This window comes from Anolis sagrei, chromosome 2 (assembly GCF_037176765.1).
Source record: "Anolis sagrei isolate rAnoSag1 chromosome 2, rAnoSag1.mat, whole genome shotgun sequence".
NCBI classification, from domain to species: Eukaryota; Metazoa; Chordata; class Lepidosauria; order Squamata; family Dactyloidae; genus Anolis; species Anolis sagrei.
The window spans coordinates 178,290,972-178,306,649 of record NC_090022.1 but is presented as its reverse complement, the minus strand read 5'-3'; the positions used below and the strand labels follow the sequence as shown (position 1 = coordinate 178,306,649).

Sequence of the window (15,678 nt, the reverse complement as noted above, 5' to 3'; positions counted from 1 at the left end):
TCTTCAACTTTGGTGAGATTTATTGGGAAAAATCTGGGAAAATTCTATTGGCTCTTTCCTTTGCTCGCCGGAGTACCGGACTCTCGTTGGTGGGTCTGAGGGTTCCTCTCTCCTGGGCGGGAGCCTCTAAATTCTAGTTCGATATCACTTTCATTACAGGTTGCTACTTCCAAAGGATATCAGGTGGTGCAATACTTCCAGCAGTGTAGGGCGTAAACATCCTGTGATAAGATGTCATGTCTCATGAAGAGTCACATCCACTGTTTTAGCGTGGTCAGATGTGTTCCACACTGGGGATGATTATTCAGCAGCAGAGTAGCAAAGCGCAAGTGCAGATGTCTTTACTGTATCTGGTTGTGATCCCCAGGTTGTGCCAATCAGCTTTCATATGTTATTATTCCTGGCCTCCACTTTTTGCTTGATAGTCGAGCAGTGCTTCTTGAAAGTCACAGCACGATCCTGGTATTTTGGTGCGCTGCAATGCTTCAGTGGGATTCCTTCCCAGGTAACAATGGTCATATGGAATGATGCACTGGGTTGAATTAGATATCGGCTCTGGAAGCTAGATTATATGCTGTATGTTGTATTACTACTTTGTGATGGTTTTAGTTTATTTGTAGATTTTTTAAAATTTGTGATTCGTGTTTTAGGGTGATGTTTCTCAAATAAATTTTGCTTGAATAATAAAGTCCTGTACTTTCAACTGTAATTAGTTTTAATTTAAAACGAGAACAGGCTTGGCTCCAAATCAAGAAATGCCCTGACGTTCTTGCCTCGGGCAGGAACTTGTCTTGGGAAGTCCTGTCATCGCTCCCCTCCCTCTCTGCACATGCTCAGAGGCGCACTCACTGCCTTCGCCCACAGTCTAATCTAGCTGAGAAATAGCTTTGTCAGGACTTGGTCACCAATCTCTCTCAGGTTTCGGTTGCAACATGAGGCCTTGGAGGCAGGCGGCAACTTTCTCTCTCTTGTTGTTAAGAGTATTGCATGTAAGCCATTGCAGCCAGATGGGGGAGCAGTAAAAAAAAAAGATGTGAGTATTGACAGCAAAGAGGAAAAGGAAGCAGTGACAGAGAGGGGGGGGGGGAGCTGTAAGGAAGGAGAAAACACACATAACACAGAGCAAGCTCACATATGCAACACATACTCATACACCCAACACACACACAGAGCAATGGGAGCTGCCCTTTGTTTTCCTTTCTGATGTCTTGAGTGTGTCTGTCATCATGCCAGATGAAATCCACACAGGAAGATTCATCCTGATCTTTCTCCAGTTGTCCTCTGAGGATTCTAGATCTGACAGTTCGGGGATCTACTGTTGATACTCGCAAGATTGAGCTTGCTTCCACGCACAACCAACACATCCAGCAGTGTCAACAGAAGTTCTCGTAAGTATTCTGACTTGCTTGATATCCTTTTCCTCTTTGCTTCCAGGCTCAAGATCACATATTTTTTGCTGTCTTTCAAGTCTTATATCCCGGACTGAATATTGTGATCAATCTGGAGTGAGAGTAAACTGAGTAAACTGCCAAAGTATGTGTCAATACTGTAGAATGGATGCAATTTGACACCGCTTTAATTGCCATGACTCAATGCTATGGAATCCTTGGATTTGTGGTTTAATGATACACCGGCACTCTTCGGCAGAGAAAGCTAAAAATGCAGCCCTTATGATAGCATTGAGCTATGGCAGTTCCGGTGGTGTCAAACTGCATTAATTCTACAAGTGTGGATGCATTCAAAGTATATTGAGCTTTAACGTAGATCTATCAAGAGGCTTTTGAAAAGTGTCTCTGTCCTACAGACATACACACACTATGAATATTTTAGGAGATCCAGGATAATGGCATTGGGAGAGTCTGCTGTTAGCTTTTTGCCATAGGTAAAGCAATTTCAGCACCTCTTTGTTGCTTTGAATTGAGACCCACAATTTCTATGTTCCAAGAAATTCTACATTGAATGTAACATGAGAACATTCACACGATTAATTAGAGACTGTTTATAAATAGAAGATAGTTTATCAATACTTTGTCAACACAGTGAAACTAGAGCTTCCAAAATAACAATTACTATATACCAGGAGATTCTTCACAGGTACAATGACGTTAGAAATAGTAACTCAAATATTGTTGAATGTCATACAATGAAACTTCACTTTCCAAAATCACAATTTCTATGTTGTAGAAAGTTCTTCAATAAACAATGTCAGGCACAGTGACACAAAATAACACTTTCTATGTTGTAGAAAGTTCTTCTTCCATAAACACCATCAGTGACAGTGACACACAACAAGGTCTCCCGGGTTGTATCCCTTGTTTCGCAATATCTTCTTCAGGTGTTATGATGTTTTAATTCACTAAATAAGAAACACAGCAACATACAGATAATAGATATACTACAATCCCCAAATTGACATAGTTTTGAAAAGGTTGTTGTTGTACATGCTTGACTACTTACATTCTAATTGGTAGCTATTGGTTCTGTTTTGAGTTCCTATCAGCATTTATAGTCTTTGGAGTCACTAGATAGGAAAAGGACAATATATAAACAAAATGGTATAATAAAATGCCCAAACACCCCACTGTTTGAGGGGATTTTCAAAACCCATGTAAGTCTACTTTACTTTAAATGATTTCCTGTAATGATTTTTTTTCATGTCAGGAGCAACTTGAGGAACTGCAAGTCATCTCTGGTGTGAGAGAATTAGCCATCTGCAAGAACATTGTCCAGAGGACACTCAAATGTTTTCATGTTTTTTACCATTCTTGTGGGAGGCTTCTCTCGTGTCCCCACATGGTGAGCTAGAGCTGACAGAGGGAGCTCATCCACACTCCCCCTGGATTTGAACCTCTGACCTTTCAGTCTTCAGTCCTGCCGGCACAAGGGTTTAACCCATTGCACCAATGGGAGTTCCTTGCACAATGATGGCAATAGTTGAGTATGATATAGGGCAGAGCTTTCCAACCTTTTCACATTAGTGACACACTTTTTGAACAGGCATCATTTCGCAACATAGTATTTCAGTAGCAAACCGGAGGATAAATCAACTCCTTATAAGAAATATGGACAAATACGTGAACTGTAATGACAAAATGTATGGGGACACAAAGTATCTCATGACAATCTTTCATTTATATTTCTAAAATAACATATAATTTATAGCTTACTACTTACTAGCTGTCCCCTGCCATGCGTTGCTGTGGCCCAGTCTGTGTACATGTGTGTGTATATGTGTATGTATATATTTTGTGCATATGTGGTTTTCCCCATGTGTTGTAATGTATTTTTATTTTTTGGCTTTTTAAATCTCTTCCATTGTGTTTTTCAGTGTTTTTATGAGTGATGATCACTCGTTGGGCTGATAGGTGTATTGTGTCCAAATTTGGTGTCAATTCGCCCAGTGGTTTTTGAGTTATGTTAATCCCACAAACAAACATTACATTTTTATTTATATAGACTAGCTGTACCCGCGTTGCTGTGGCCAACCTCCCCCCCCCTCTTTTTCTCTCCTTCTTTCCCTCCTTCCTTTGCTCCTTCTTTCCTTTATTCCTTCTGTTTTCTTCTTTCCTTCTCTCCTTCCTTCCTTCTCTACCTCTTTCCTTCCTTCACTTTTTGCTTCCACCCTTTCTTCTCTCTTTCCTTTTTCCTTCCCTCCCTCTTTCTCTCCTTCTTTCCCTCCTTCCTTCACTCTGTCTTTCTTTCCTTCCCCTTTTCTTTCTTTCTTTCTCTCCTTCCTTTTCTACCTCATTCCTTCCTTTCCCCCTTTTTCTTTTCCTACAACTTTCTCTCCTTCCTTCCCTCTCTACCTCTTTCCTTCCTTCCTTTGCTCTTTGCTTCCATGCTTCTTTCTTTCTTTCTTTCTTTCTTTCTTTCTTTCTTTTTCCCTTTCCTTCCATCCCTCTTCTTTCATTTTTTCCTGTATGTCATTTAGCTTTTTTGGGGTTTTAAGTCCTTTCTGCTGTTTTGGGTTTTTTTTTATGAGTGATGGTCACTTGTTGGTCTGTTAGGTGTATTGTGTCCAAATTTGTTGTCAATTCGCCCAGTGGTTTTTGGGTTATGTTAATCCCACAAACAAACATTACATTTTTATTTATATATATTTTACACAGACTGAGAGATTCCTCATCACAGGTTCACATCACACCCCTACATACTGCAGCTGGCGCACTAACATGTTGCAACACATAGTTTGAAAAACTCTTGAGGAGAGTTTCACTTCATCTGTCTGCTCAGTGTAATGAATCTCTTATCTCTTTGTGCTTACACATCTACCTTGAAGCCTTCTGCTGTTCCCTTCTTTTGTAATTGAGCCTGTATCTATGCATCTAGAGTTGTTTGATCTAGAGGACTGACCCCCCCCCCCCCCCCACCAGCCCCCCAAATGTACCAGGGATAGGCACTAATTTGTGCCCAATATTTGTGCTACAATTGTTTCATTCTTTCCTGGATATTTGGCAACAATACATCCAGGGATAACATTTTAATTGTGAGTTGAGCTTTGTACTACGATTCTGGAGACAAGAGTTCGTATCCCTGCTAAACCAAGAAAACCCGCTGAGACCTTGGGAAAATTACACACATACACAAAAGATAGGATCACTAAAAATTGTTTTGAGTCTCCTTGTGGAGAGAAAAAGTGGGGTACAAATAAACATTATAAATAGGAGGAGGAGGAGGAAAAGACTTGAAGCCACACAACAATATAGCTGTTTTACAGCATTTGGCATTCCTTAGACTACTGCAACGTTCTCTACGTGGGATTGCCTCTGAAGAGCTACAACTAGTACAACGAGCAGCAGCCAGATTACTAACGGGAGCAGGGTACGGGGAGCATACTACTCCTCTGTTGCGCCAGCTCCACTGCTAATCAGCTTCCAAGCACAATTCAAAGCACAATTGACCTATAAATCCCGAAACAGCTCTGGCCCTATTTACCTGTCCGAACAGATTCTCCCCTATGAACCATCAAGGTTGTTAAGATTTTCTGGAGGGGCCCTGCTCTCGGTTCCACTGCCTTTGCAATCATGTTTGGTGGGGATGAGGGACAGGACCTTTTCGGTGGTGGCCCCTCGGCTTTGGAACTCCCTCCCGATGGAGATTAGATCTGCCTCCTCCCTCCTGACGTTTAGAAAGCTGGTAAAAACATGGCTTTGGGATACTGCATTTGCAGAATGATGACTGTGTCAATAACTGCTGACCTTTCTGGTGGATGGCGATAAATTTGTGATTCTTTTGGATGAACTGATTTTTGCTGTAACCTGTATGAATTGTATAATTGTATTTTAATGTATTTTATATTGATGATTTATAATGTTTTTCTTATTGTATTGACTCTTATGTTGTAAGCCGGCCTGAGTCCCTCTTCGGAGGTTGAGAAGACCGGGGTATAAAAACTTTAAATAAATAAATAAATAAATAAATAAATAAATAAATAAATAGCAACCCCCCCATCCAAGTACTAATCAGGGCTGATCCAGTTTAGCTCCCGACATCAGACTGGATCAAGTGCCATTGAGCTCTCAGTGAGTCTTACTCTCACTGTATTAGACTGCAACTTCAAATTAATGAGAAATGTGTGCAGAGACAAGGCTGACTGCCTCAAAGAGAACAGAAAGGGATTCTACAATTTGTAAAAGGCTATGGCAGCTTTCCCCAAGCTAGTGCCCCTTTCAGATGTGTGGTACTACACTCCCCATCCCCAACTCCTGATTGTGATGGGAGTTGTAATCTGGAACTTCAGGAAGGGTAAGGTAAAGGTAAAGGTTTTCCCCTGACATTAAGTCCAGTTGTGTCCAACTCTGGGGGCTGGTGCTCATCTCAATTTCTAAGCCGATGAGCCGTTGTCTGTAGACACCTCCAAGGTCATGTGGCCAGCATGACTGCATGGAGATCTGTTATCTTCCTGCTGTAGTGGTAGCTATTGATCTACTCACATGGGCAAGTTTCGAACTGCTAGGTTGGCAGGAGCTGGGGCTAACAGCAGGAGCTCATGTTAATCCCCGTATTCGAACCTGCAACCTTTTGGTTAGCAAGTTCAGCAGCTCAGCAGTTTAACCGACTGCACCAGCAGGGGTACATTATTAAAATATTACAAAACTTGCCTTTTTGTGTGGGTTTGGACATATTGCCACCGGGAGTGAGAGAGGAAGTTTGACTCGAATGGTGATACGGCTATTAATAATGTTTTTTACTGTTTTAATTAATGTTTTATTTATTGTTTTAATCGTTATTATATTGCTCTGTTATATGTAGTGGCATTGAATTGCTGCCAAATGTAAGCCGTCCTGAGTCCCCCTTCAGGGGTTAAGAAGGAACGGGATAGGAATACTGGAAATAAATAAATAAATAAATACCTTGAATGTACTTCCTTTTCAGTAAAACAGGGAATATATATAGTAGTTAGGTTTGGACTCCACACTCTTTTGCAGAGAAGGCAAAAGACCTTATAAAACTATGACTCCTATGATTACATAGCATTGAACAATGACTGGTCATATGGTGTCAAAATGCCTTCATTCTACCGTGTAGGTGTAGCCATATTCGACCCTCTGGTGTTTTGGACTTCAACTCCCACAATACCTAAGTTGGCTAGAATTTCTGGGAATTGAAGATCAAAACACCTGGAGGGCCGAAGTTTGCCCATGCCTGGTTTAAGGCCTATCATTGCCAGTAGTTGCAGGTATAACCAGAATTTTAATTAATCACATTATTGCATTTAATATGATTTTTTTTTTGCCTAAGAATCCAGATAGGACCACCGATCAGAATCAAGACTGTAACATGCATAGTTCAGATTTTAACAAGCCTAATGCTTTCAGGAGCCCCCGGTGGCGCAGTGGGTTAAAGCACTGAGCTGCTGAGCTTGTTGATTGAAAGGTCGCAGGTTCGATTCCGGGGAGCGGCATGAGATTCCGCTGTCAGTCCTAGCTTCTGCCAACCTAGCAGTTCGAAAACATGCAAATGTGAGTAGATCAATAGGTACCGCTCCAGCGGGAAGGTAACGGCGCTCCGTGCAGTCATGCCGGCCACATGACCTTGGAGGTGTATACGGACAATGCTGGCTCTTTGGCTTAGAAATGGAGTTGAGCACCACACCCCAGAGTCAGACATGACTGGACTTAATGTCAGGGGACTACCTTTACCTTTTTAATGCTTTCTTCAGCACTATGGAACTAGTAAAATCTGATATTCTCACTTTCTATCTGTCTCTGTTTGTCTTGCTCTGTCACCCTTCTTCCGTATCTGCTGTTCCTTCCAAAAGAAAACCAGCATTCCAGTACCATGGCTCAAACCAAACTGTACCTATTAAGCTGTGATTGGCACTGGAAGCATGAACTGTTGGGCATCTTGCAGCTGTCCTTGCTTTTCATTCAGTAGGGTTCCTCAGCTCTATATTTAGATGATGTAAAAGATCTCTTCCTAAACACTAGCAGTAGCTCTACAGTAATCTCTCCCTGAGATCCCCAGTTCCTCCTCAATCTGTCTGCTTTCCTGCCTTCCTCTGTTTGTTTGATTTCCCACAGGATCTAGAAAGGAACGAGATAGGATTCCGAAGGATGGATCCCCCGTGCCTTCTCTCCATCTCACTCGTTTTGATGCTGTGCTCCCCGGGAACCTCCTTCCGGATCTGTGCCTTCAACACTCAGCGCTTCGCCCAAGGGAAGGTGGATAAAGCCCACGTTGTGGACATTTTTGTCAAGGTGAAGCGTCAATACAATTGCAGGGAGGGAGAAGGGTGGAAGGAAGCTGAGATCTCATTTTAGCATTTACTGACCCCACATGATGCCCGTAGTGTTGACTAGTGTGGGTGGGGCGTCTTATCTCAGATTGGCATAGGACTTAATCATACCAGTCTGCTGCCTTGCTGCAATCACGTTACTGCAGGAACTGGAAACATACTGTTTATGGTTCTTTCGGCTATATGGCCATGGTCTAGAGGCATTCTCTCCTGACGTTATGCCTGCATCTATGGCAAGCATCCTCAGACTCTGAGGATGCTTGCCATAGATGCAGGTGAAACGTCAGGAAAGAATGCCTCTAGACCATGGCCATATAGCCTGAAAAAACCTACAACAACCCAGTGATTCTGGCCATGAAAGCCCTCGACAGTATACTGTGTTTACATTTATTATCACATTTATCTACACTAGCATATTGGTTCTGTTTAGAGAAACGATGGCCTTGCGATCTGTCTTCTGCATAGCCTCCATAACTTCATCTTGCTGCCCTATGCCCTACTCAGCATCTATATAAATAAAAATGTAATGTTCGTTTGTGGGATTAACAGAACTCAAAAACCATTGGACGAATTGACACCAAATTTGGACACAAGACACCTAACAACCCAATGTATGTCCTTCACACAAAAAAATTGATATTGTCATTTGGAAGTTGTAGTTGCTGGGATTTATAGTTCACCTACAATCAAAGAGCATTCTGAACCCCACCAACGATGGAATTGAACCAAAGTTGGCACACAGTTCTTGCATGATCAACAGAAAATACTGGAAGGGTTTAATAGGCAGTGTCCTTTGGTTTTGGAGTTGTAGTTCACCTACATCCAGAGATCTGTGGACTCAAACAATGATGGATCTGGACCAAACTCTACACGAATACTCAATATGCCCAAATGTGAACACTGGTGGAGTTTGGGGAAAATAGAATCTTTACATTTGGGAGTTGTAGTTGCTGGGATTTATAGTTCACCTACAACCACAAAGCATTCTGAACCCCATCAATGATAGAATTGGGCCAAACCTCTCACACAGAACCCCCATGTGGGCCACAGCAACGCATGGCAGGGGACGGCTAGTAGAATCATAGAATCATCAAGTTGGAAGAGACCTCATGGGCCATCCAGTCCAACCCCCTGCAAAGAAGCAGGAAAATCGCTTTCAAAGCACCTCTGGCAGATAGCCATCCAGCCTCTACTTAAAATCTTCCAAAGAAGGAGCCTCTGCCACACCCAGGGGCAGAGAGTTCCACTGCTGAACAGCTCTCACAGTCAGGAAGTTCTTCCTCATGTTCAGATAGAATGTCATTTTCTGTAGCATGACTTTGGGGATTTTTTTTTAAAAAAAATACTTTTTCTTTTTACCACCATTTTGCAATTTTGGAAACACAATATTAAAAAATAATAAAAAAGAAAAGGGCTAGGAACAAAAGTAGGCTGCTCATAAAAAGCAAAGATAATGAAGGAGGAGAGGAGAATCGTGGCCAGTGATGCCATGTGATTGGCAGTGTATTAGAACTACAGCATAGACACCAGTAATGAAAATAGAGCACTATGGAGAGTAATTGATAGTGCACATTACTAGTCAACGGGATGCAAAGCAGCAGCAGGACAGATGTGGCACTGTGTGATAAGCATTGGCCATATATGCTATTATCCTGCTGAAACTCTGCTTTGCAATCCTCTTACATAGATCACCTCTGATGCAGGTTGGGGATTCTTTGGCATTCCAGGTGATCTTTGATGGTAGCACTCCTAATTCAAGAGTGTTGGCCATCCTTGCTGGGCCATCTGGGAAATATAGACTAAAATATTTGAAGGATCAGTGGGTCCATCATTCCTACTCCAATGAAAAGAAGAGGAATAGGCAGAAGCAAGGGAAGAAAAGACAGGCCATTACTAATCAGAGGCTAACGTAGAAGACATGATTCCACTATTCCCTTCTCAATTGGGTTTTTTTTAAGCCAGGCCAGGGTGTGTGTGTGTGTGTAAAAAAAAAAGGAACAGAAGAAACGTATATAGAAAGGTTATAAATCGAATAACCTCTCATCAGGAACACTTTCACAAAGCCTTTAAACTGGGCATATTTGTGATGCCAGAGTGGAGCTAAGATAGCAATGGAAACCTTGTCCTATGAGGTCTGGTCTATGATATTATTGATTTATTTATTTACAGTAATTACATTCCGCCCTTTTCACCCCGCAGGGGACTCAGGATGGATTACAATGCACATATACTAACATGGCAAACATACAATGACAGGGTCAAAGGCTTTCATGGCCGGAATCACTGGGTTGTTGTAGGTTTTTTCGGGCTATATGGCCATGTTCTAGAGGCATTTTCTCCTGACGTTTCGCCTGCATCTATGGCAAGCATCCTCAGAGTTAGTGAGGTCTGTTGGAACTAGGAAAAGGGTTTATATATCTGTGGAGTGACCAAGGTGGGACAAAGGACTCTTGTCTGCTGGAGCTAGGTGTGAATGTTTCACCTGACCACCTTGATTAGCATATAATGGTCTGACAGTGCTTGGACCAAACTTTTGTTGAGAGGTTTCTCTGTGTAGTCTGACATGGTGGTTGTGAGAGTAGTCCAGCATTTCTGTGTTCTCAAATAAAATGCTGTATCCAGAGAAGCCATTGAAATACACAAGCAGTTCAACAGAAAGGAAGAAACCATGAAAATGAACAAAATCTGGCTACCAGTATTAAAAAACTCTAAAATTACAACAGCACAACAACAGAGAGGAAACAAACAAGGACATCTAATCACCTCTCAACAAAAGTTTGCTGGAAGGTTTTATGTTGTCGTAAATTAGTTAATATAGCCTCCCCGCATAAAGCGGTACCTAAATTTCCTACTTGACAGATGCAACTGCCTTTCAGGCTTCATAGGTTAACAGCAAGCTAGACTATTAATGGTTGGGAGCTCACTCTGATCCGGGCTGGTTTCGAACTCATGACCTCTTGGTCAGAAGTGATTTAATGCAGCTGGCTACTAACTAGCTGCACAACAGCCTGGTCTTCATGTCCCATGTTTTGCCCCTTCTACCGGTGTAGTTGCATGTTTCACTGGAACACATGTGGCCAAGCAACATCAGACTGCGGTCAAAATAGCAGAAGTTAAGAATGAGGAAGGACACACACGCTGAGAGATGCAGCAGTGGTTTGCTTTCGTCGGAAGCTACTCAGAAGAGCAAAGCTCTACCCCTTTTGTCCCCTTTTCCCTACTAAGCTAATTGCAATTTGAACCCAGATGAAGAAGCTAAAGCAAGCTGAAGACAAAGGGGGAAAGTGGGAGAAAGAGAGAAAAATGGGACATTTAAAAAGCAATTGAAAAAATGGGAGGTCAAAAGATTAATCAGAAGGGTCCCTTTAAAATTGGGATGATATGCAAGTACAACATCCACATCCATTCCCCTGCATTCTGCGGGGATTTATAGTTCCTCCTACAATCAAGGAGCATTCTGAACCCCACCAACGATGGAATTGAACCAAACTTGGGACACAGTTCTCCCATGACCAACAGAAAATACTGGAAGGGTTTGGTGGGCAGTGTCCTTTGGTTTTGGAGTTGTAATTCACCTACATCCAGAGATCACTGTGGACTCAAACAATGATGGATCTGGACCAAACTCTACACGAATACTCAGTATGCCCAAATGTGAACACTGGTGGAGTTTGGTGAAAATGGAATCTTGACATTTGGGAGATGTAGTTGCTGAGATTTATAGTTCACCTACAATCACAGAGCATTCTGAACCCCACCAAGGATAGAATTGGGCCAAACCTCTCACACAGAACCCCCCATGTGGGCCACAGCAACGCATGGCAGGGAATGGCTAGTAGAATCATAGAATAATCGAGTTGGAAGAGACCTCATGGGCCATCCAGTCCAACCCCCTGCCAAAAAGCAGGAAAATCTTATTCAAAGCACCCCTGACAGATAGCCATCCAGCCTCTGCTTAAAAGCCTCCAAAGAAGGAGCTTTTGCCACATTCCAGGGCAGAGAGTTCCACTGCTGAACAGCTTTCTCTCACAGGAAGTTCTTCCTCATGTTCAGATAGAATGTCATTTCTTGTAGCATTACTTTGGGGATTTTTTTTTTAAAAACTTTTTTTACCACCATTTTGCAATTTTGGAAACACAATATTAAAAAAGAAAAAGGAAAAGAAAAGGGCTAGGAACAAAAGTAGGCTGCTCATAAAAATAAAAAATAATGAAGGAGGGAAGGAGAATCGTGGCCAGTGATGCCATGTGATTGGCAGTGTATTAGAACTACAGCATAGACACCAGTAATGAAAATAGAGCACTATGGAGAGTAATTGATAGTGCACATTACTAGTCAACGGGATGCAAAGCAGCAGCAGGACAGATGTGGCACTGTGTGATAAGCATTGGCCATATATGCTATTATCCTGCTGAAATTCTGCTTTGCAATCCTCTTACATGGGTCACCTTTGATGCAGGGTGGGGACTCTTTGGCCTTCCAGGTGTTCTTTGATGGTAACACTCCTCATTTAAGGGTATTGCCCATCCTTGTTGCGTCATCTGGGAAATGTATGCTAAAATATTTGAAGGCTCAGTGGGTCCATCATTCCTACTCCAATGAAAAGAAGAGGAATAGGCAGAAGCAAGGGAAGAAAAGACAGGCCATTACTAATCAGAGGCCAACGTAGAAGACATGATTCCACTATTCCCTTCTCAATTGGGTTTTTTTAAAGCCAGGCCAGGGTGTGTGTGTGTGTGTAAAAAAAAAAGGAACAGAAGAAACATATATAGAAAGGTTATAAATTGAATAACCTCTCATCAGGAACACTTTCACAAAGCCTTTAAACTGGGCATATTTTTGATGCCAGAGTGGAGCTAAGATAGCAATGGAAACCTTGTCCTATGAGGTCTGGTCTATGATATTATTGATTTATTTATTTACAGTAATTACATTCCGCCCTTTTCACCCCGCAGGGGACTCAGGACGGATTACAATGCACATATACTAACATGGCAAACATACAATGACAGGGTCAAAGGCTTTCATGGCCGGAATCACTGGGTTGTTGTAGGTTTTTTCGGGCTATATGGCCATGTTCTAGAGGCATTTTCTCCTGACGTTTCGCCTGCATCTATGGCAAGCATCCTCAGAGTTAGTGAGGTCTGTTGGAACTAGGAAAAGGGTTTATATATCTGTGGAGTGACCAAGGTGGGACAAAGGACTCTTGTCTGCTGGAGCTAGGTGTGAATGTTTCAACTGACCACCTTGATTAGCATATAATGGTCTGACAGTGCTTGGAGCAAACTTTTGTTGAGAGGCTTCTCTGTGTAGTCTGACATGATGGTTGTGAGAGTAGTCCAGCATTTCTGTGTTCTCAAATAAAATGCTGTATCCAGAGAAGCCATTGAAATACACAAGCATGTGGACAATTTCAACAGAAAGGAAGAAACCATAAAAATGAACAAAATTTGGCCTCCAGTATTAAAAAACTCTAAAATTACAACAGCACAACAACAGAGAGGAAACAAACAAGGACATCTAATCACCTCTCAACAAAAGTTTGCTGGAAGGTTTTATGTTGTCGTAAATTAGTTAATTTAGCCTCCCCGCATAAAGCGGTACCTAAATTTCCTACTTGACAGATGCAACTGCCTTTCAGGCTTCATAGGTTAACAGCAAGCTAGACTATTAATGGTTGGGAGCTCACTCTGATCCGGGCTGGTTTCGAACTCATGACCTCTTGGTCAGAAGTGATTTAATGCAGCTGGCTACTAACTAGCTGCACAACAGCCCGGTCCTCATGTCCCATGTTTTGCCCCTTCTACCGGTGTAATTGCATGTTTCACTGGAACTCATGTGGCCAAGCAACATCAGACTGCGGTCAAAATAGCAGAAGTTAAGAATGAGGAAGGACACACACGCTGAGAGAAGCAGCAGCAGTTTGCTTTCGTCTGAAGCTACTCAGAAGAGCAAAGCTCTGCCCCTTTTTGTCCCCTTTTCCCTACTAAGCTAATTGCATTTTGAGCCCAGTTGAAGAAGCTAAAGCAAGCTGTAGACAAAGGGGGAAAGTGGGAGAAAGAGAGAAAAATGGGACATTTAAAAAGCAATTGAAAAAATGGGAGGTCAAAAGTTTAACTAGCTGCACAACAGCCCGGTCCTCGTGTCCCATGTTTTGCCCCTTCTACCGGTGTAATTGCATGTTTCACTGGAACACATGTGGCCAAGCAACATCAGACTGCGGTCAAAATAGCAGAAGTTAAGAATGAGGAAGGACAACAATTGAAAAAATGGGAGGTCAAAAGATTAAACAGGAGGGCCCCTTTAAAATTGGAATGATAGAATCAAAGAGTTGGAAGAGACCTCATGGGCCATCCAGTCCAACCCCCTGCCAAGAAGCAGGAATGTTGCATTCAAATCACCCCTGACAAATGGCCATCCAGCCTCTGTTTAAAAGCTCCCAAAGAAGGAACCTCCACCACACTTGGGGCAGAGAGTTCCACTGCTGAACAGCTCTCACAGTCAGGAAGTTCTTCCTCGTGTTCAGATGGAATATGCAAGTACAACATGCACGTCCATTTCCCAGCATTATGTGGAGAAAGATTTAAGGTCTTCTCCGTTGCACATAAAAAAAGATTAAAGGGATCAAATGCTAAGGTTAGAATACAAATGAATTGAGTTAATATAATAAATAAAATGAAAATAAGAGCTGCTTATGTGCTGTTGCATGTCTCGGGGAGCTGAGTGAGGTTTAAAACTCTATAAGTGCTACCTGAAAAACAAGTTCTATTTTTTTATACTGGTGTGTTTTTATTTATGCATTTTATTGTATATGTTTTATGTTCATATGTTTTGACTTTGATGTACCCCTCCTCAAGCCATCAGGAGAGGCAGATAATAAATAGAATGTATTATTATTATTATTATTATTATTATTATTATTATTATTATTGGAGGTCATGATGGCACAGTGGGTTAAACCGCTGAACTGCTGAGCTTGTTGACCGAAAGGTCGCAGGTTCGAATCCGGGGAGGGGTGTGAGTTTCCACTGTCAGCCCCAGGTTCTGCCAACCTAGCAGTTTGAAAACATGCAAATGCGAGTAGATCAATAGGTAGCGCTCCGGCGGGAAGGTAACGGCGCTCCATGCAGTCATGCCAGCCACATGATCTTGGAGGTGTCAATCAATCAATCAATCAATCAATGATTTATTACGGTCTTTGACCAGCACAGTATAGAATGGGGCACCGGTGCCCAAGAAAGGGAATTGCAGTTCCCAAGTAGGTCAGGTATAAAAGCAGATTAGAAACATGTTATAAAAAAGACAAATTAAAAAGATAAAACAGACTAAACTTACAGTTTAAGGTGCATGTATGAATCTAAAATAGGGGGGCGGCTAATAACAAATATCAGACAACTGGGAAGCTCTAAAAAGGGATGAGAGGGGAGCATTTACAGCATTTCAGTTATTACAAATCATTCTAACTATATTCCCGGCAGGAAGTTGCCTGGTAGAGTTGGTCATCAGCCATCTAATGTTAATTGTTGCTGCACAGAACTTGGCAACACTGTAGGTTGTCGCAGAGCAAGAGTCCGAGAGCAACAGGAGGGTGTAATATCTTTCAGTGCGCCCTGGATGTTTTAAAAGCCATGGAGTGATGAAATTAGCTCTAGTGTCTCTATAGAATACATATTGGAGGAGCACATGTTCAGTTGTTTCAGTGTAGCCAGACTCACATGGGCATAGTCTCTCCTGGGCAGGGGTCTGCCGGCCACATGACCTTGGAGGTGTCTACGGACAACGCCGGCTCTTCGGCTTAGAAATGGAGATGAGCACCACACCCCAGAGTTGGACACGCCTGGGCTTAATATCAGGGGAAAATCTTTACCTTACCTAAGTCACAGGACTGTAACCACAACTCAAAAGTAGGGATGTGGCTAAAGGCTATTGCAGTTAACAGA

General features: G+C 42.2%; 1 protein-coding gene across 1 annotated transcript in view; it reads left to right on the top strand.

Annotated features, from left to right (window-relative positions):
• Positions 1-844: 844 nt before the first annotated feature.
• LOC132767817 (deoxyribonuclease-1-like 1) overlaps positions 845-15,678 on the top strand; it is a 32,495-nt gene continuing 17,661 nt past the window's right edge. Inside the window, exons 1-2 of the mRNA XM_060763146.2 lie at positions 845-1,388; positions 7,524-7,700. Of these exons, the coding sequence (XP_060619129.2) occupies positions 7,557-7,700 (144 nt within the window). The 5' untranslated portion in view covers positions 845-1,388; positions 7,524-7,556. The remainder of the gene's footprint in view (positions 1,389-7,523; positions 7,701-15,678) is intronic.